The sequence below is a fragment of the Prunus dulcis genome, chromosome 2, assembly GCF_902201215.1.
Source record: "Prunus dulcis chromosome 2, ALMONDv2, whole genome shotgun sequence".
Lineage (NCBI taxonomy): Eukaryota > Viridiplantae > Streptophyta > Magnoliopsida > Rosales > Rosaceae > Prunus > Prunus dulcis.
In genome coordinates, this window is record NC_047651.1 from 17,203,154 (window position 1) to 17,222,856 (window position 19,703).

General features: G+C 36.4%; 4 protein-coding genes across 5 annotated transcripts; 2 read left to right on the forward strand and 2 right to left on the reverse strand.

Annotated features, from left to right (window-relative positions):
* The first annotated feature begins 593 nt into the window (after positions 1 to 593).
* LOC117620283 (kiwellin-1-like) lies at positions 594 to 1,380 on the forward strand. The gene has a single exon (XM_034350448.1). The coding sequence runs from the start codon at positions 594 to 596 to the stop codon at positions 1,164 to 1,166; it is 573 nt and encodes a 190-aa protein (XP_034206339.1). The 3' UTR covers positions 1,167 to 1,380.
* An 8,232-nt stretch (positions 1,381 to 9,612) lies between these two features.
* LOC117620281 (receptor-like protein EIX1) lies at positions 9,613 to 12,793 on the reverse strand. Of its 2 annotated transcripts, XM_034350446.1 has the most exons (3): positions 12,399 to 12,793; positions 9,918 to 11,135; positions 9,613 to 9,815 (listed from the first exon to the last, which is right to left on the reverse strand). In XM_034350446.1, exons 1-2 carry the CDS (start codon positions 12,700 to 12,702, stop codon positions 10,603 to 10,605), a joined length of 837 nt encoding a protein of 278 aa, XP_034206337.1. In that variant the 5' UTR covers positions 12,703 to 12,793; the 3' UTR covers positions 9,613 to 9,815; positions 9,918 to 10,602. The 2 variants fall into 2 exon arrangements, with proteins under 2 accessions (XP_034206337.1, XP_034206336.1); XM_034350445.1 differs by having other exon boundaries at positions 9,918 to 12,793.
* Positions 9,921 to 10,579, reverse strand: LOC117618286 (receptor-like protein EIX2). The gene is made up of 2 exons (XM_034347879.1): positions 10,543 to 10,579; positions 9,921 to 10,405 (listed from the first exon to the last, which is right to left on the reverse strand). Exons 1-2 carry the CDS (start codon positions 10,577 to 10,579, stop codon positions 9,921 to 9,923), a joined length of 522 nt encoding a protein of 173 aa, XP_034203770.1.
* Positions 12,794 to 16,305: 3,512 nt separating the features above from the next.
* LOC117618287 (ABC transporter B family member 4-like) lies at positions 16,306 to 19,608 on the forward strand. Its single transcript, XM_034347880.1, has 8 exons — positions 16,306 to 16,312; positions 17,010 to 17,233; positions 17,404 to 17,458; positions 17,546 to 17,721; positions 17,804 to 18,025; positions 18,116 to 18,354; positions 18,536 to 19,061; positions 19,273 to 19,608. Exons 1-8 carry the CDS (start codon positions 16,306 to 16,308, stop codon positions 19,606 to 19,608), a joined length of 1,785 nt encoding a protein of 594 aa, XP_034203771.1.
* Positions 19,609 to 19,703: the final 95 nt, after the last annotated feature.

A 19,703-nucleotide genomic window follows, 5' to 3' on the forward strand; every position in this document is an offset into this window, starting at 1 on the left:
AGGTCTAACACATGGATCACATTCCATGATTTTGAGAGTAGTCTAAAAACAAAAAGCAAGTGCAAACAAGGGTTGTTCATGGTACAAATAAAAAATTGAATAATTTTAAACTGCCATTTGTAATGACATATCCAATCTTTCCTGCAATGAGAAATGAGAAATAGAAACTATAGAACAGAAGTATGTGCATGAAAATAACTATGCCTGAGGGTCTGGACTAACTATACGCTTAGATATATTAAGTAGACAAGGTGCATGCCTATTCTTGTGCCTAATTCAATAAAATTTTGACCCTCGGCATAATTGAGTGAGAATCCATATTATAAAATTATTCCGCCTTTGCCGTCATGTTGATGGAGTGTATAATATATTGAACTTAAGCATATGTATAGTTATATTTTGATTGCTATTTTTTAAACCAAGTTGGCAAAGAAACTGATTAAGCTTTTTTCAGTGTCAGAATGTAATTTTGTCATTCTGCAAATATCACTAGGATAATATGGTTGGGGAATTCCTATATATATCACCCACAAATCAAGCATATCCCACACAAGAACACAAGTAATAGTAAAAGAGAGAGAGAGAGAGAGAAGATGAAGAGCCCAGCAATTTTCTCAAGAGGATCCATTGCCCTACTTGTCATTCTCCTTTCAACAATATGCTTGGTGACTGAAGCTCAGCAATGTCGTCCAAGTGGTAAGATTAGAGGAAGGAAGGCCCCTGCTGGACAATGCAACAAGGAGAATGACTCTGACTGCTGCGTTGCCGGCAAAATGTACCCGACCTACAAATGTTCACCGCCATTGTCCGGGAGCACCAAGGCCTACCTAACTCTCAACAGTTTTGAGAAAAATGGAGACGGAGGTGGTCCATCAGAATGTGACAACCAATACCATAATGACAACACACCGGTTGTGGCATTGTCCACTGGATGGTACAACAATGGAGGAAGGTGCCATAACCACATCAGAATTAATGGTAACGGGCGCAGTGTGGTGGCCATGGTGGTAGATGAGTGTGACTCTACCGAGGGATGTGATGCAGACCATGACTACCAACCTCCTTGTCCTAACAACATTGTTGATGCTTCAAAGGCTGTCTGGAAAGCCTTGGGTGTGCCTGAGGACAACTGGGGTGGCTTAGATATCACATGGTCCGACGCTTAGTCATATCAGTGTGATCTGTCTAGCTAGCTTGTTGCTTTATGTGTATTGTCTGTACTGTGTGGAATTTTCTCTGAAGTATGTCTTGTATATTATAGAAGTCAATATAGAGCATTGACTTCTTCTATCTTATATTGTGGTCAATGTGAAATATAACACAATATCAAACATAGGTATCCATCTCTATGATATGGAGATGAACTGCTTGAAGCATCTATATATATATATATATATATATATATATATTTTTATTTTTTTTTCCTTTTCTTCTCTGTAGAGTGAGTATTTATTACTTTGAAGATTCCTTTTCTTCTCTGTATATGAATTAAAAAGACTATAATATGTACAATCTGAAGTGAAGACAGTATGAAAAATCTCAGAAAGCTTCTAAGCACTGTTGATCATAGCACCATGTACGTAAGTGTCACTTTAATATTTACTGTTTATTTCCCAACTTGAATCTGTATTAGATTGACATGGATGGTTCCAATTCTAGCAAGAATCTTAAGATGTTCCCAAATTCTTGGCTCCATCAGTATGAAAAATGAGAGAGTCTAATCAACCTAAATATGATGCCCAATGCTTGGAACCTCAGACTGTAATCCAAAAGCAATTCTCATTTTTGCACCTACTAACTTCATGGGGACACCCTATCTAACCAGCTTATCCAAAAGAAGCACCATGTCTAAACAAGTAGTTTGAATGCAAGGGTTTAAAGGCATGGAAATTGCTTCTTACAGCTCTAGTAGTAGAATACTTACCCTCACACACCTACGACAAGAACTCGACTGTCCATCCCCATCTCCAGGCTTAGGATACTTTGAACCAAAAGAAAGAAGATGACAATTTCACTACACTATATTTAGTTTGAATTTAGCATTCATGATATCAATTTAACATTGATGGTTTCAGTTTATCTTCATGGTTTGAATTTACCATCACATATTGGCACAGTAGACTTATTTCCTTCGAAGAATTAAAAAAAGGAGATTGAAGTTTCTTTTTTAGTATCCAGGCACACATGTTTGTAGAATCGTGGCACACATTCTTGATGAACTGTTTGAGTGTTTGTGTTTCTAAAAGCATACTGGTGATAAGCTGACCTGTGCCCATTATGTTTGGTAACTTTTGGTCTTACGAGCCATTCATGAATCTAAGATATAAAAAAATCACACCAAAGGTGGCCTGAATTTCAGTATATACCTTTTTTGTATTAAACTTAACACGTCCCCATATCAACAACGACTGGCATTAAAATGTTCAGAAGATTGTACCATATTAGCAGTCATGATGTCTAGTACCGTTCTAATACATACGTTTCTGTCACGGTCTGCTACTTGCAAATATCTGGCTTATGTGAGTGATGCTATGATAGGCATAAGCCTTGCTATCAAAATGCCCGAAAATTAAACTCAACTTTATGTTCTCTGGCTGAGGCTGACTGAAGTTGAACAAAAAATGCAGTCGGGTCTGGTTGATCTCTACGCTATTAGATCGATTATTATAGCGGTAACTATGAAAATTCTCCAGAAATTATAATGGACAGCATTGTAGTCTTAGCAGCAGATGGGTTCAAATATTTATTTTAGCAAGATTATCATATTGTATGTATAACTATAATATCTAGTTGTCTTCTTGCGTTTGGCTTTTAGGAAGAAGAATGTGCATAAATAAAAGGATTAATTATGATTTTGACGCTTCGCATAATTGGGGAGGATTTATTTTTAAAAGATTCAGGCCATTAGGCCAAATCCGTTACGTTTATGGAGTGTATAATGCATATTGTGCGTAGAAAATAATACGTTGAATTGTGAAAGAACTTTTAAAGTTGCAGGGTAAGTTGCTATTAACATGTCATTTCATTTGGCTTTTAGCATTTAATTATGATTTAGTACTATTTGGTAGGATAGATAGAAAATGCTAATGGCCAACGCAATCATAATGTGTTCTGATAAGAATGAAAGGAAAAGGAAAATAACAGAAAAAGAAAGAAGCTAGACTCTTATTCATATTGGTCTTCTCTCCTGACTTTAGTGAGGATAAGTGTGTATTTAATTTAAAAAGAAAAAGAAAGAAGCTAGACTCTTATTCATATTGGTCCATGGAAAGATAAAAATAGAAGAAAAATTTGTCAAATGTGGACAAGTAGACAAGTAATGAACTTAATTATTTTTATCAAATGTGAGTTCGTCTTTTCCAGTTCGTCTCAAACACGCTACAAAAAAAAGTAGATTTACAAGTCAAAATAAGAAGAGAGCCACATATTTATACACGAAACAAGACCACATCCATGATCTGGTTCTGCTAGTAATTGAATGAATCATGCATGGAATTATAAATTTGGAATACAGAATATTGATTGAATTCAATTCATACAGGCAGTCTTTGTTTTTCTTCTGGTAAGACTTTTGGAAATTTGGTTTTGGAAGCATGAATTAATGTCTGAGTGGCTCCACAAAAGACTTTACCTTCTCAGATGTTGCACGTCTTGAGAATCCCCAGTTCCACACGAAAATCAGTCATAGTTTTAACCTAATTGGGGTTTAATAATAAGCCTGACCGTAGATCATGGGAAATTATTGATTGATTTGACTTGAGATGGTAATTAACGTGCCTTCCCATGTCCATTCATGAACCATAATTTAGCTAAAAACACTCCAAAGTTATTTTAAGAGCTCTTTATAAAATTTGAACTCCGATCATACTCCTTAATTTAGGAAGTCATAAATACTATGGTTATTTTTAATTCAATATGATTGGTCAATCTCTATTAAAAATAGAGTGTTGCTATTTCTACCTTCCGTCATATTTTCCCATCCACCTCATGTTATCAAAATCACATTTTTCAAAAGTGACTTATCTTTTTGAAGTGGGATATGTTGCTGGTATGCTAAAAACAAAAGCATGTATTCATTTTTGGCACATCCTTTCAACTTGAGATTGGATTCTTTCCTATTTAAATGATTTTAGATCCTTGTAACGTGTCTGACAAATTCACACAAACAAAAGACTTACAGATGATACATCTACTAATGCTAGAAATTAAGTTGGCCACTAATTTCCAAGATGCAAGTGGCCAGAAAATTGACTTGAGACTTGAGTAATTGACTAAATTTTAATAGTCTTAATCATATAATCGCATTTTTCTTCTTTTTTTATTTTTCAATATATGAAATTCATTGATTTTGGGATTAATCGATAAGACTTGTGGAAATTTCGGGCTTATGGGCCAAGCTTAGAGCAACTCCACCCCTAAGGGCAAAGTCTAAGGCAAGGGCAAGCTAGGGCAAGCAAGGGCTGCCACTATTCACGTGAATAGTGTCAGCCTTACCATTTGTGGTTCCACCCACAAGGGCAAAGTCTAGGGTAATTACTATTCATTGTACTTTATTTCCTATTTTTTTATACTTTAAATCATTAATTTTGATAATCTTTTGTAATTAAATTTTCGGATAAGATTTTCGGATGTGAATCTCGGTTGCCACGTATCTTATTCCAGATAAAATTTTCGGATATTCATTAATAAAAATTATAATCTCAGATTTCCGATAAAATTTTCAACCTCTAAAATTGTGCCACGTGTCCCATGTCAGATAAGATTTTCAGATATTTTTAAAAAATTATAATCTCATATTTTAGATAAGATTTTCACCCTCTAAAATTGTGCCACGTGTTCCATGTCTGATAAGATTTTCAGATATTTTTTTACAAATAGTGATCTCAGATTTCAGATAAGATTTTCACCCTCTAAAATTGTGCCACGTGTCATCTCTATCTTCTGAATCCCTCTATATAACTACACCATCAACACCACACCTCTCACACCATCTCTGATATATTCCTTCATTTCTCAGATTTTACAATTTCCCATTATACTCTCAATGTCAAACTTCAGGAGGGTGTTGGAGAGGCAACAAAAAGAATGGGAAGAAATCCGGCGTAGACGTGAGGAAGAAGATCGGGACGCCGATGAAGAAGAGGAAGAAATGCTTGAAGTAGCGGCGGTGTGTATGATGAATCAATCAAGCCAACACCATCGTCGTCGTGCCCAGAATGTGGATAGACACAGAGAGTCTCGGGGTAAGAATCTCTTGGAGGATTACTTTATCCCAAATTCGTTATATCCTGCTCATAAGTTTCGAGAGAGATATAGAATGCAGCCACATTTGTTCCAAAAAATCATGCATGATATTTGTAATCACGACACATACTTCATTCAAAAGCATGATGCTGTTGGAGTTTTGGGTCTTATCCGGGAGCAAAAACTTACAGCTGCTTTGCGGATGCTTGCTTATGGGGCATCTGCAGAGCAGGTGGATGAGATTGCAAGGATGGGAAAATCTACTATCCTAGAGTGCTTGGTGAGATTCTGTGATGCAGTGGAAAATTTGTACACGAGGGAGTACCTTCACAAACCCACTCCGAGGGACCTGCAAAGGCTTCTACAAAAAGGCGAGGCTCGAGGTTTCCCAGGAATGATCGGAAGCATCGATTGCATGCATTGGCAATGGAAGAATTGTCCTACTGCGTGGCAAGGAGACTATGGGAATCGGAAGGGCCAAAAAAGTATCATTTTGGAGGCCGTAGCTTCATTCGACACTTGGGTTTGGCATGCCTTTTTTGGGGTTGCCTGATCTCAGAATGACCTCAATGTCCTTGGTCAATCCCCGGTGTTCGACGAGGTATTGCGAGGTCATTCCCCTCAGGTCACATACCAAATCAACAATACCGTATACTCTTGTGCGTACTACCTTGCCGACGGAATTTATCCTAGGTGGACGACATTCGTGAAAACAATTCCGAATCCCCAATCCGAGAAGGAAAAAAGCTTTGCTTCCTTTCAAGAAGGTTACAGGAAAGACGTGGAAAGGTGTTTCGGTATCTTGCAAGCTCGTTGGGCAATTATCAGGGGTGCTGCTCGGATGCTAGGCGAGGAGGTGCTGAGGAGTATTATGATGACTTGCATCATCCTCCACAACATGATTGTGGAGGATGAGTATGAGTACGATGCTCCAGAGGTGTTTGAACCCGATCCTATGAACACGGCGTTGACAAGAATATATGAAAGGCCGATGGGACCAAATGGACTACCAATGGAGCCCGAACCATTACTTCAGGATGGTCGATTCAACAACCCCATGATTGATCGTTATCAAGAAATGCAATCTTCATATGTTCGCGAAAGACGTCAAGTTGACTTGATCGAGCACTTGTGGCAGATGAAAGGCAATCACAATGGATGAAGGCTAGATTCGTGCTTTGTTTGGAATTATGCTTTGTTTTTAATTATGCTTTGTTTTTGTGTGTTGTGTTTTGTGGAATAATTGCGAGGTCTTTTTTATTATTATGTTTTTATGTATGGTTTGTTTTGTGTGTTGTTTGCAATAAATGAAGGTTTGTTTTTAATTAATCTTTGTGAGGAATGCTCAAATGTTTTTAATAAATAGTCCAATTATAGAATGCTTTTTTGATTGAATAAAAAAGAAACAATACAACAAATTAAAGGATAATACAACAATTTAAAAAAAATACAACAATTATAAAAAAAATACAACAATACAATCTAATGGTTTTCATCATTTAGCCAATCCGTATTGCTAGGACCGTCGTCATGGAAAAGTTTTCTTCTCATCACATCCCTTTGTTTATGCTTCCAATAGGCCTTTGTTTCAGGAGACATATGGCTCGTATCCATGGCCATGATTTTCATCTCTCTTTCATCGTCGTCTTTTTCTTTTGCATGTTGCTTTTCAATTGCAAAGGCTTCCAATCGTGCCTTGTCCGCTTCATCTCTCCTCAAGTCTCTCTCCAATCTTAGAGAGTTGTTCTTAGCTATTTGCTCGAATATTTGAACACAATCAATGTTTGAAGTGGCCCCTCTCTTGGCCTTTGCCGCCTTTCTCCCAATAGGTCTCGGCGGACGTGGGAGTGGTGACTCCGTTTCCATTGGGGAGTCTAATGGCGAATCGGTTGATGGCGATTCGTGGGGCGGCGTCTCATGCAACACAACCGGGGGTGCGGTAGGAATAATTTTGAATCTGGAACAATCCTTGACAATTTCCCAACATTGGAAATGCACAAAACTTTTTTTCCCTTGCCCCGTGGCACCAAACCACATTTGTGCTTGTATGATCTATTCAAAATAAATAATTGGAAGTGCATTAAAAAAATATACAATGCAATAAATTATAAACTATTTTGAAATGCAAGAATAAAATTGATTATGTAAATAAATATAGACAAATTGAAAATGCAAAAACAAAAATAAAGATTATGCATGAAATTATAAACTATTTTGAAATGCAAGAAAAAAATTGATTATGTAAATAAATAAAGCCAATTAGGAAATGCAAAAATAAAATAAACATTGTGCAACAAAAAAGAAATAGAATATGCAATAAAAAAAAAAGTTACATTAAATTGATTAAAATGGCAATTAAAAATATTTTACCTCATCGGAAAGATTCGCACCGCTTCGAATGTTCTCCTTTGCTTTTGTCAAGGCATTTCTCCATTTCCCTAACTCTTTGTTTAGAATTTTCCATCTACTAGACAAAGCCATTTCGGTCCGAATGGAACCCGATCTTTGACAAAATTCTCCATGAATTTTGCTCCACATATGATGGAACTTCATCTCATTGCCCGTGATAGGGTCATGACTAACGTTCACCCACGACTCGCACAATGCAATATCTTCCTGGGTTGACCACGAGCCTTCGATTTCGACAGAAGATGACATTTGTTTATTTTCTACAAATGGAAAGTTGTACAAAAATGTGAGTGGATAGTAAAAAATATTGGAAGGAGAAGAGTTTGTATGGAATTGGTGTGGAAAGTGGAAAATATGAGTATAGAGTAAAAAATATTGGAAGGAGAAGAGTTTGTATGGAATTGGTGTGGAAAGTGGAAAATATGAGTAAAGAGTAAAAAATTCTGGAAGGAGATGAGTTTGTATGGAATTGGTGTGGAAAGTGGAAAATATGAGTAGAGAGTAAAAAATATTGGAAGGAGAAGAGTTTGTATGGAATTGGTGTGGAAAGTGGAAAATATGAGTAGAGAGTAAAAATTTTTGGAAGGAGATGAGTTTGTATGGAATTGGTGTGGAAAGTGGAAAATATGAGTAGAGAGTAAAAAATATTGGAATGAGAAGAGTTTGTATGGAATTGTGTGGAAAGTGGAAAATATGAGTAGAGAGTAAAAAATTTTGGAAGGAGATGAGTTTGTATGGAGATTTGGTGTGGAAAATGAATTATGTGAGTGGAGAGTAGAAAATATTGTATGGAGAAGAAATTGTATGAATATTTGGTGTTGAAAGTAGATAAAATGGTTAGGTATTTATAGGAAAAAAATACATACATTTTTGGTATTTTTTTAAAAAAAATTTCAGAATTTTTTCGAATTTTTTCTGATTTTTTAGGATTTTTTTTAAATTTTTTTGGCCAAAAAACTAAGAACCGTAGGATTTCTGAAAAAAATTCAATCGGAGCCACCCGGAGCCGACACGTGGCGTGTTACCGTTGGTGCTGACGTCACGACGACGTCAGCACACTTCAGTCAAATTTTTTTTACCGTTGGCGCGTGTATTACACGCGCCAACAGTAAAAAAATTTTGAATTTACTGCGCTGACGTTGTCATGACGTCAGCGCTTACGTCACCTTCTCTCGGGCTCAAGCCCAGGCGATTTTTGCCCTTGGGCCTGCCCGGTGGGGCCCGCCTGTTGCCCGGGCTGATTTCGCTGCGCTGGAGGGCGACTTGGGCTGCTTGGGGCCTGTTGCCCGGGCCAGCCTGCTGCGCTGGAGTAGCCCTTAGGGTCTCCGCCTAACTTTTGTGAATAGAACTTTAATGGTCGGGCGGGCCCTATCCTAATGCTTTCACACTGCTGATCTAGGAAGCTAAAGTTATTGGTGCACCAAGAGCAATTGAAATCAAAGTCAATCCAAACGTTCTTTCTTTCACATCTCTTGGGCAGAAGCTATCTTTTTCAGTCACAGAAAATGGGTCAATTGAGAAATCCAAGCGTTCAAGCGTTCTTTCTTCACATCTCTATGAAGTCTGCAAAAGTGCTTTTGCTTTGTTAGTGAAAGTTGAGCTGGGATGCACTTAGTGAGTCCATTATCATTATTGGTTATATGATGCAAGTTCAGTAGCATCATATAGCTGGAATGAATGAGATCAATGTATATATTCATTGCTTTTGTTTGGTTGATTAAAATAACAATATAGCTGGAATTAATACATAATGGGAGAAGTTCGAATCAATTGTTCTTAAAAGTAATTAAAAATAATACCAAATCATATTTATTCCTACTAAGCACTCCAAATTAACTCATAATCTTCTGTAGATATTTGTGCAAGACACAGTAACAAATCATTACTATGAACTATGGGATGGGAGAAAAGAAAAGAGAAAATCAATTGGCTTTCAGTAATAAATGATATGATTTAAAATACTCTACAGAAAAGAACATTCATGGCAAACAATTGTTTCAAGTTCTTACAAATCATTTACCACTACATGATTGCTAACAAACAAAGACACAGTGACAAATCTTTATTAAGGAAATTCCCACTACATAATCCAAAACTTGAAACTTCTGCAGATATTTAATTGCTTCCTTGGCAACTATATGCACTCTTCAAGTCTACTGAAGCTGCAAGTAAACAAAAAGAATTCATAACTTGCCTCCATAAGTTTTGAAAGGACAGTTAATGACTTAATTATGATGTAAAAACAGAAGAATTCATGTACTTACAGCTTAGCTATTAAGCATATCCTTTAGTTGCCGCTTGATCAAAGCTACTTGCACATAAAGCCAATCATTTAAACCATTCAAGAACTTGAAGTATGCATATCTCCATGACCTCTTGAATATCAAAGTGCAGCAAACTCCCCAAAATCCAGCTGCAAACCCAAGCCCCATACTGATGTAAAATCCCAGTGTTATAAGCTCATCCTTATCGTCCTTTTGATTGCTCAAGTCAATTTGCACAATTTGATCAGCACATGTCTTTTTAAGTGGAGGTCCACAAAGTTGAGGATTTCCAGCATAAACAGAGGGATCAAAGCCTTGGAGTTGAGTTCCGATGGGAATTTTGCCAGACAAATTGTTAAATGACAAGTCCAAGACACTGAGACGATCGATCCGCGAAAGGCTTGTTGGAATTCTTCCTTCTATCTGGTTTCTTGACAAATCAAGGGCATCCAGTGACTGCAAGTTTCCAATCTCTGGAGTGATTTGACCTGTTAATTGATTTCCTGATAGGTTTAAAGAAACCAACCCAACAAGATGAGTGATTTCACTTGGAATCTCCCCTGTAAATCTATTGCTTGACAGATCAATTCTCTTCACAAGTCCCAATGTGTTTTTGTATGAGTACACTCTTCCTTTCCATATGAATGTTGCATCATCCTCATATTCAGCTTCATGTGAATTATTATTACTCATCGTGTAAACAAAATGTGAGATGTTCAGACTTGGATTTCCTTTCTGAGCTAGAGTAGTCAGATTGTTGAGGCATTTGGGTATGCTTCCAGAGATATTGTTCATAGAGAAATCCAAAATTTGAATGTGTGTTAGATGACATAATTGTGAGGGGCAGGCTTCCATTGAAGTGATTAGACGAAAGCATCAGGATAACCAAATCCTTTAAGCCAACCCCTAACCATTTAGGTATTGGTCCGGATAATTTATTATCCCCAACATCAATGACTTTTAAACTTGTGCAATTCTTCAACGACGAAGGCAATTGTCCCACAAATCCATTGCTTCTTAATTTGAGTGTTTCAATCCAAAATACAGAGCCTATTGTTGTAGGAATTTTCCCGGACAAAGCATTGTAACTCAAATCAAGCATGACTAGATTTGTCAAATATGTCAAGCAATCTGGAACTTGTCCAGAAACATTGTTGTTTGAGAGGTCAAGAAAGCCTAAACCAATAGCTGCACTTGAACACAAGAACGAAAGTGACCCTGAAAGGTTATTATAAGAGAGATCCAGATGTATGGTTTTTGATAGAAATGAGGGGATTGGACCTTCCAATTGGTTCGAACTCAGACGCAAGTCAGGGAAATATGAAAATTCAAAATTCAAATTTACCAATGTACCTCCAATTTGGTTTCTTGCGAGATTCATAAATGTCACATTACGACATAAACTCCAAAACCAACTTGGAATGATGTCGGAAATTTTAGCATCAGAAATATCAAGGAATGAGAATTTTTTCTGAGTTTGAAGCCATTTTGGGAAATCTGGACCCATCTTGCAAGACCCCAAATTTATGTAGTCCAGTTGGAAAGGAGGAATCCAATCAGCATGGATGTCTAAAACTAGCGAGTTAGAAGATAGATCCAAACTCTGTAATTTCGATAGTTTTGAGAAATGAATTCCTGAAATTACTCCACTTAATTGATTGTTATTGAGATACAAGAGTTCCAAAGATGAAAGCTTTGTAAGATCAGGTAATGACCCTTCAAGATGATTCCAAGAGAGATCCAAAATCTCCAATGAGTTTTGAGCACATGTAGATAATAATATTTCAACAAACTTAGAAAGTTGTCCACTCAGAATATTGCTTGAGAGATCCAATGATTGCAAACTACATAACTTGGCAAAAGAATGCGGGACTCCTTCAAGTTTGTTACTAGAGAGATCAAGATGTGCCAGAGACCTCATGTTTCCAAAAACATCAGGAATTGAACCGGCTAGAAGGTTCAAAGAGAGGTCAATATGAACAAGGCTGGTACTATAGTTGGACAACCATACGAATATTGAAGAAGTACTCAAATTGTTCGAAGAAAGGTCAACGCTAGCAAGAGATTTAGAAGAGTTTATGTAAGAAAGAGTGGAAAGAATTGGAGAAGGAAGATCACAGCCCTCTAGTGTTAAGTTTGTTAGTTCAGGAAGCTTATTGATGGCTTCCGACCAATCATAAACATTGCTGAGATTCACGAAATTCAAGTCCAAATATCTTAATGATGAAAGAAGAGGAAGCCAGTCAAGATTTTCTGCATTTGTAAAGTTATTACCTTCTAAGGCAAGATACTGCAAGTTCGTAAGATTTCCAACCTCACTTGGAAACTTGCCTCCAAAATAAGTCCAAGACAGATCTAGGTATCTTAAATTGGATAGAGAACCAATGAAATCTGGAACTGGGATCCCGATGAAATTAATCCCACCAAGGTCCAAATGTTCTAAATAGTGCAACTCAATCAGTTTAGGACTAATCATCTTACCTTGCAAAGAATACAGTCCATGAAGATCAACTTGAATAACATGGCCCGTCTGGTTGCTACAAGAAACTCCCACCCATCTGCAACAATCCTGTTTTTGGGCTTCTGAACCCCATGAAGAGAGGAGATCGGCCTTATCCACCAGACCACGTTTGAATGCAAGGAGTGCTTTCCTTTCCCTCTCTATGCACCTCCCAGTCACATTGGTATCCCTGTGACTGTGGTCCACCTCTCCTCCTTTGGCGTACTGTACCAAAAGCAGAGCAAATGCAAGAAAAAGTTTCAAGCACCTTCCATGGCCCTGCATGTTAATAGATTCAAATGCAAGATCAACACGATCCAATTGTTTAGGGTGTAATTATTGATATATGGTTTTCTCCGTCCTTCTCCATATACGAGCTTGCATCAAATATATATAGGGGGGAAAAATCTTTACGAAGAATAGCATGCATGTAGTTGAAGCCCGATGTAAGCTAAAACAGAGCAACATGTTCTCATACAAGACAAAACAATAAAAGTGGAGTAAAATATCACATGTCAAAATTAATATAAATTAATGCTGTGGAATTCACATAAGAACATCGCGTTTTCATTTTTGTGTGTGTTTTTGCACAGAAACTTCATTGAATTGGGAAATTAATTTGTTTACTCTGTTTCATTTCATAAAAACATTTTATGAAAATGATTTCTAAATACATTACTGGACAAGCACTGTATTTCAATAATTTCTATTCTTATATTGGAGAAAAGTTTTGAGAGTGTGCTAAATTGAACCCAACTTTTTCAATGATGCATTAACGGGAGAAAATTCTTGACAAATTAGTTTCAAATTATTAGATAGTACTTACTTGAATTTTGCCCCAAAATTTCTTATTTTTCTTCCCGCACAACTATTGACTTAGATTATGCACCAAACTATTTAAGAATTACTTGATTTGTATTTAAGAATGCAAGTCTTGACTCTACTTCATCTCAAGTCAATTTTGTGCATAAATAATTTGTGAGAATAAACTTATACAAAAAAAATTATCCAACCACTTCACTTATCTAGTGGGTAAGTTTAATTTAATGTAACATTTATAGCCTCTATCACTTTTTTTTAACTGACAATACAATTAAGTATTGTCAATACTGTATTGTACTTGAAAATTCCATTATTCAGGAAAAAGTGCCCTGTTAATCAAAACTCTCCGCAAGCAAACTTTACGTGGTGACATAATTTTCGTGGCTCTGTTTCATAATTTTTTTTTCCTTCTTACCCAATTTTGCTAGTGTAATTATTAGCTTGACTTTGAAAACTTGGATTGTTTAATTCCACAAAAAGCATATCTTTGATAATTCGGGTTTCTTAAAGACATGCGTGTCTTTATCAAACTATTACCAAAAGCAGATTTTTCAAAAGTGAATTATTTTTATGAGTGAACGATACGACTGAGAGTGTGGGATATTGCAAAAGATGAGCATGTATTAATTTTGGCACATCCTTTCAACTTGAGATGAGATTCTTTCTTTTCAAATGCTTCTCCATCATCCTTGTAATGTGTTTGAGACATTCACACTCAGACAGGAGACCAAAACAGAGCCATATATTTATACAAGACAAACATGACATGAAAAAGACCACGAATCATCTACCCCTACTAGATATTAAAAGTGAGACACTAATTTCCACGATGCAAAGTAATTGAATAAATTTTAGAATTCTTGATTATTTTGAATCACGCTATATTGATTGACTTGATAAATGAAAGCAAGATATCGTCATACTACATTGTACTTGAAATTCCATTATTAAGGAAAAAGTGCCCTATTAATCAAAACTTTCCGTGGTGACTTATATATTTCTTAAGCAAAATTTACTTGGTGACATAATTTTCGTGGCTTTGTTTCATAATTTTTGTCCTTCTTACCCAATTGCTAGTGTAAGTATTAGCTTGACTTTGAAAACTTGAATTGTTTAGTTCCACAAAAAGCACATCTTTAATAATTCGGGTTTTCTAAAAACGTGTCTTTGTCAGACTTTTATCAAAAGCAGATTTTTCAAGAGTGAATTATCTTTATGTGTGAATGATAAGACTGAGTGTGTGGAATATTGCAAAAGATGAGATTCTTTCCGTTCAAATGCTTCTTCATCATTCTTGTAATGTGTTTAAGATATTCACACTCAGGAGACCAAAATAGAGCCATATATTTATATCAAACAAACATGACATGAAAAAGATCACGAATCATTTGCCCTACTAGACATTAAAAGTTAAATACTAATTTTTACGATGCAGTGTGAGTGAGTATTTACTTGACTTAAGTAATTGAATAAATTTTAAAATTCTTCATTATTTTGAATCACACTATATTGATTGACTTGATAAATGAAAGCAAGATGCATGCTGGAGAGTATCCAAATCAAATAATGACCTTTTCTTTTTCCTTTTCTTATTTATTTATTTCTTGGGTCTGAATAGGAAGTTGATTTCGTTGGGGACTAATGGATGAGATGACTCATGGAAATTTTGTATTGGAAGAATGGATGTGTGAAAAGTACACGAGGTTTTGATTGGGTCAACCAAAATTAGGAAAGAATCATGGAGGGCGCTATCATAGTGACTTTTGTCATTAGACTTTTCATAACAAAATATTTCGTAATGTTTAGGGTTCAAGGTTGACTTGATTTGTGTCAAGGCAATTAGGAGGACGAAGGGCATCATTTTAGGCCATCTCCAACTGTGGAGGGCTAAACATAGTCCATCCTTAAAATTTAGAACATAATTTATAGTTTTTTAAGTAATAATACTGGAACATATTTTAACCGTCTCCAACAGTACAAATATTCTTTCAGTCAATTGATTGTTTTTAAGGTTCAAGGTTTTCAAATATGAAAAGCTTGTAATATTAGTTAATGACCCCGCAAGATCATTCCAGGAATGATCCACAAATGCACTAATGAATTTTGAGCACAAATTGGCAGTACTTTAGATAATTGTCCACTCAAATTATTGGTTCCAAGATACAATGTTTGCAAACTACATAGCCTAGCAAAAAGAATTCGAATTTCCTCCTTCAATCATGTTATATGAGAGATCAAGATACGTAGGAGAGCTCATGTGTTGGCATTTCCTAGAACTTACTATAGGTTTGGAAGTGTCATTTAGCTGTAGGGTTAAAACAAAATTGATGTCTCTAATTTTCAGAAACGACTAGATTGAAATAGCTCACCAATTTCCGAATTCCAGAATTATGACTTAACACGTATGAGACATTTGATCTGAAGGGTAAGAGATGTCATTTTTTATGCACTCATAATAGGAATGTTTTTTGAAATCTAATATGATTTTTGTTTCCTTGATCTTCCTTGATTTTAATCAATTAAAATCCCTTTAGGCTTCTGAACCCCATGCATATTTTGCAATATCTTTTGTTTATTCCTTGTTTCCTTTTTTTAATCAATTGAAATCCGTTTAGAAGTGCAAATAATAATTTTCGCACATAACTTTGTATGAAAGATCAAGTCCAATAACATGACCTGTTTTGTTGCTACAGTAATAGACTCCTATCCAAGTGCAGCAATCTTGTTTTTGGGCTTCTGAACCCCATGAAGAAAGGCAAACGAACTTATCCACCAAGCCACGTTTAAATGCAAGGAGTGCTTGCCTTTCCCTCTCTATGCACTTTATGGTCACGATAGTATCCCTCTGACTGTGTTCCACCTCTTCTCTTTGGGCGTACTTTTTTTAAATCAACAATACAATTAATTATCGTCAATACTACATTTTGTGCAGTTTTGTTTTTGAACTGTGACATAAGATTTGTACTTGAAATTTCCATTAGGGCCTGTTTGGACGAGGGACATGGACAAGAAATGAAGGAAAAGTCCCCCCTTAACTTTTGATATTTCTTAACCAAACTTTCCGCGATGACTTGTATATTTCTTAAGCCAATTTTATGTGGTGACTTAAATTTTCGTGGATCTATTTCATAATTTTTTTTTTTTCCTTCGTACCCAATTTCTTAATAGTGTAGGTAAATTTTTTTTTTTTTTTTAGTCAAAAGACGATAGCAGTTTATTCGAGGAAAATGATGGAATAAGTATAAAAAGCGGGTTATGTCTTAGATGATTAGCCGAGTGTCTCTACACTCAATGGACGTTTTGGTCTTCAACTATGAAGTAGCCTAACCCTCTCAACCACAAGCTAATAGTGGAAGTATTAGCTTGATCTTGAAAGCTTGGACTGTTTAATTCCACAAAAAGAACATCTTTGATAATTCGGATTTCTTTTAATGTGCCAATACCTATGTGGACTTTCTCAAACTTTTACCAAAAGCAAATTTTTCAAAAGTGAATTATCTTTTCGAGTGAACGATACGACTAGGAGTTTGGGATATTGCAAAAAATGAGCATGTATTAATTTTGGCACATCCTTTCAATATATATATATATATATATATATATATATATATATATATATATATTAGAACAGACATCCTTTAAAATTGAGATGGGATTCTTTCCTTTCAAATGCTTCTTCATCATCCTTGTAACTTGTTTGAGATATTCACACATACAGACAGGAAACCAAAACAGTGCCATATATTTATACAAGACATGACAATGAAAAGACCACGATGTAATTAAGTTAGACAAGGATGGCACCAAAACAGTATCATATTACAAGCTTTTCTCCTTTGCCGATTCCTCAGATTACCTGCTAATGTCTGTTGGTACAATCAGTGCTATTGGAAATGGGGCCTCTGTCGCTCTAATGACCATAATCTTTGGAGATTTGATTAATTCCTTTGGACAAACTGGGAATAATAAAGAAGTGGTTGATGCAGTTTCCAAGGTAAATATTATGTGACTGTAATATTGTTCTATCCAGTTCTATTGGAACTGCGATGACTGAGCTTACTTCTGTTTTAACATCTATTTTGGTTCTCTGGTTCCTCTAACTTAGTTGAAATTGTAATGAACAAGGCTTAATCAGATATAATTTGGCCAATTCAATATTCTCAGGTGGCTCTAAAGTTAGTCTACTTGGCGGTGGGAGCTGCTGCAGCTTCCTTTCTACGTAAGTACACTGAACTGCCTGCTGGTGCACCAAACAAATAATTTGGCTTTTTGGAAACTGAGATTAGTAGCTTTCTCTCTATGCCAGAGATGTCTTGCTGGATGGTCACTGGAGAGAGACAGGCTGATCGAATAAGAAGTTTATGCTTGAAAACAATATTGAGGCAAGATGTTGGCTATTTTGATAAAGAAATTAACACTGGTGAAATTGTTGGGAGGATGTCAGGTGATACTGTGCTCATTCAAGAGGCCATGGGCGAGAAGGTATTTACATGCCACAGACAAAAGCCTTAAGCTGTTGCTATTTTCTCCAGTAACCTCTCATTCTTTCATTTTCTTATTGCAGGTAGGAACTTTTATCCAGTTAATTGCAACATTCGTAGGAGGCTTTGTTGTAGCATTTGTTAAGGGATGGCTTCTCACCCTTGTCATGCTATCTTCTATCCCCCTTGTTGTCCTCTCTGGTGCCGTCATGCGCATCCTTATATCAAAGATGGCATCCAGTGGACAAACTGCTTATTCAGTGGCAGCAACTGTGGTAGAGCAGACAATTGGTTCAATCAGAACAGTAGGCCTACTTGTCTTTAAGATCTTTAAAACAAAAATTTATTATTTCTATTTTCTTAGTGTAGAACTAAAACTTATGTTCCCAATTCAGGTTGCATCGTTTACAGGAGAAAAGCAAGCTATAGCTAATTACAACAACTCCTTAATTAAAGCTTACAACTCCGGTGTGCAAGAGGGTTTGGCATCTGGGTTCGGAATTGGTTCGGCTATGCTGATTATGATGTGTAGTTATGCTCTGGCTATATGGTTTGGAGGAAAGATGATACTTGAAAAAGGATATACAGGAGGGGAAGTCATTAATGTAGTTTCCGCTGTGTTGACTGGCTCCATGTAAGTTGCTTGCAGTAAAATTTAATGAACAAATTTGTTGATCCTAGTACTATTGTACTAGTGTTTGCATTTTTACTTGATCTACTGACTACTCCCCCTCCCCCCTTCAGTCCAAAATTTGATATGTGATTCTTCAGAAGATCAAGATATAACTTTTCTGCTTTCTATGATAAATTTTCAGGTCTCTTGGGCAGGCATCTCCATGCTTGAGTGTATTTGCTGCTGGACAAGCTGCAGCTTATAAGATGTTTGAGACAATTGACAGAAAGCCAGAGATTGATGCTTCTGACACTAATGGGCAACAATTACATGATATCCGTGGAGACATAGAACTGAGGGATGTTTATTTTAGTTATCCTGCAAGACCGGATGAACAAATATTCGATGGATTTTCTCTTTCAATACCTAGTGGTGCAACTGCTGCTTTGGTTGGAGAGAGTGGAAGTGGTAAATCAACTGTAGTCAGTTTGATTGAGAGATTTTATGACCCCCTAGCTGGCGAAGTTCTTATTGATGGGATTAATCTCAAAGAGTTCCAGTTGAAATGGATCAGACAGAAAATAGGCCTTGTCAGCCAGGAACCCGTTTTATTTACTTGTAGCATTAAAGATAATATTGCCTATGGAAAGGATGGTGCAACCACTGAAGAAATAAGGGCTGCTGCTGAACTTGCCAATGCTGCTAAATTCATAGACAAACTGCCTCAGGTTAAATTCATTTAAACTTTCATCTAAGTTCTGGTATTTTGTTCTCTGAACTTTTTGTGTGAATTCTTAATTTCCACGACCATGGAAGCTTATTGAGACATCCAGTGATCTTATCATTTTGTTACATGAATTTTCTAAAAACTCGGATTATTTCGATCAACTCATTCAATTCCTTTTTTCTTATTTGTGGTTTTGTGATTTATGCATTTAGGGACTAGACACAATGGTTGGTGAGCATGGAACTCAGCTATCTGGGGGCCAAAAGCAGAGAGTTGCAATAGCTAGAGCAATTCTCAAAGACCCAAGAATTCTACTTTTAGATGAAGCCACGAGTGCTCTTGATGCAGAATCTGAGAGCATTGTGCAGGAGGCACTGGACAGAATTATGATCAACCGGACTACTGTCGTCGTAGCCCACGGCTTGAACACAGTAAGGAATGCTGACACCATTGCTGTTATACATCGAGGAACAATTGTTGAAAAAGGTAATGCATTTGTTTATGTTGTCCTGTTCTGCCATTTGAAGGCCAAATCGTATTGTCTATAGTTCAACATAATGTTACAATTCATCTTATTCTTAGTGCATGGGTTTTGCACTTACTGATCGTTTTCAACTGAGCAGGTCCACATTCTGAGCTAATT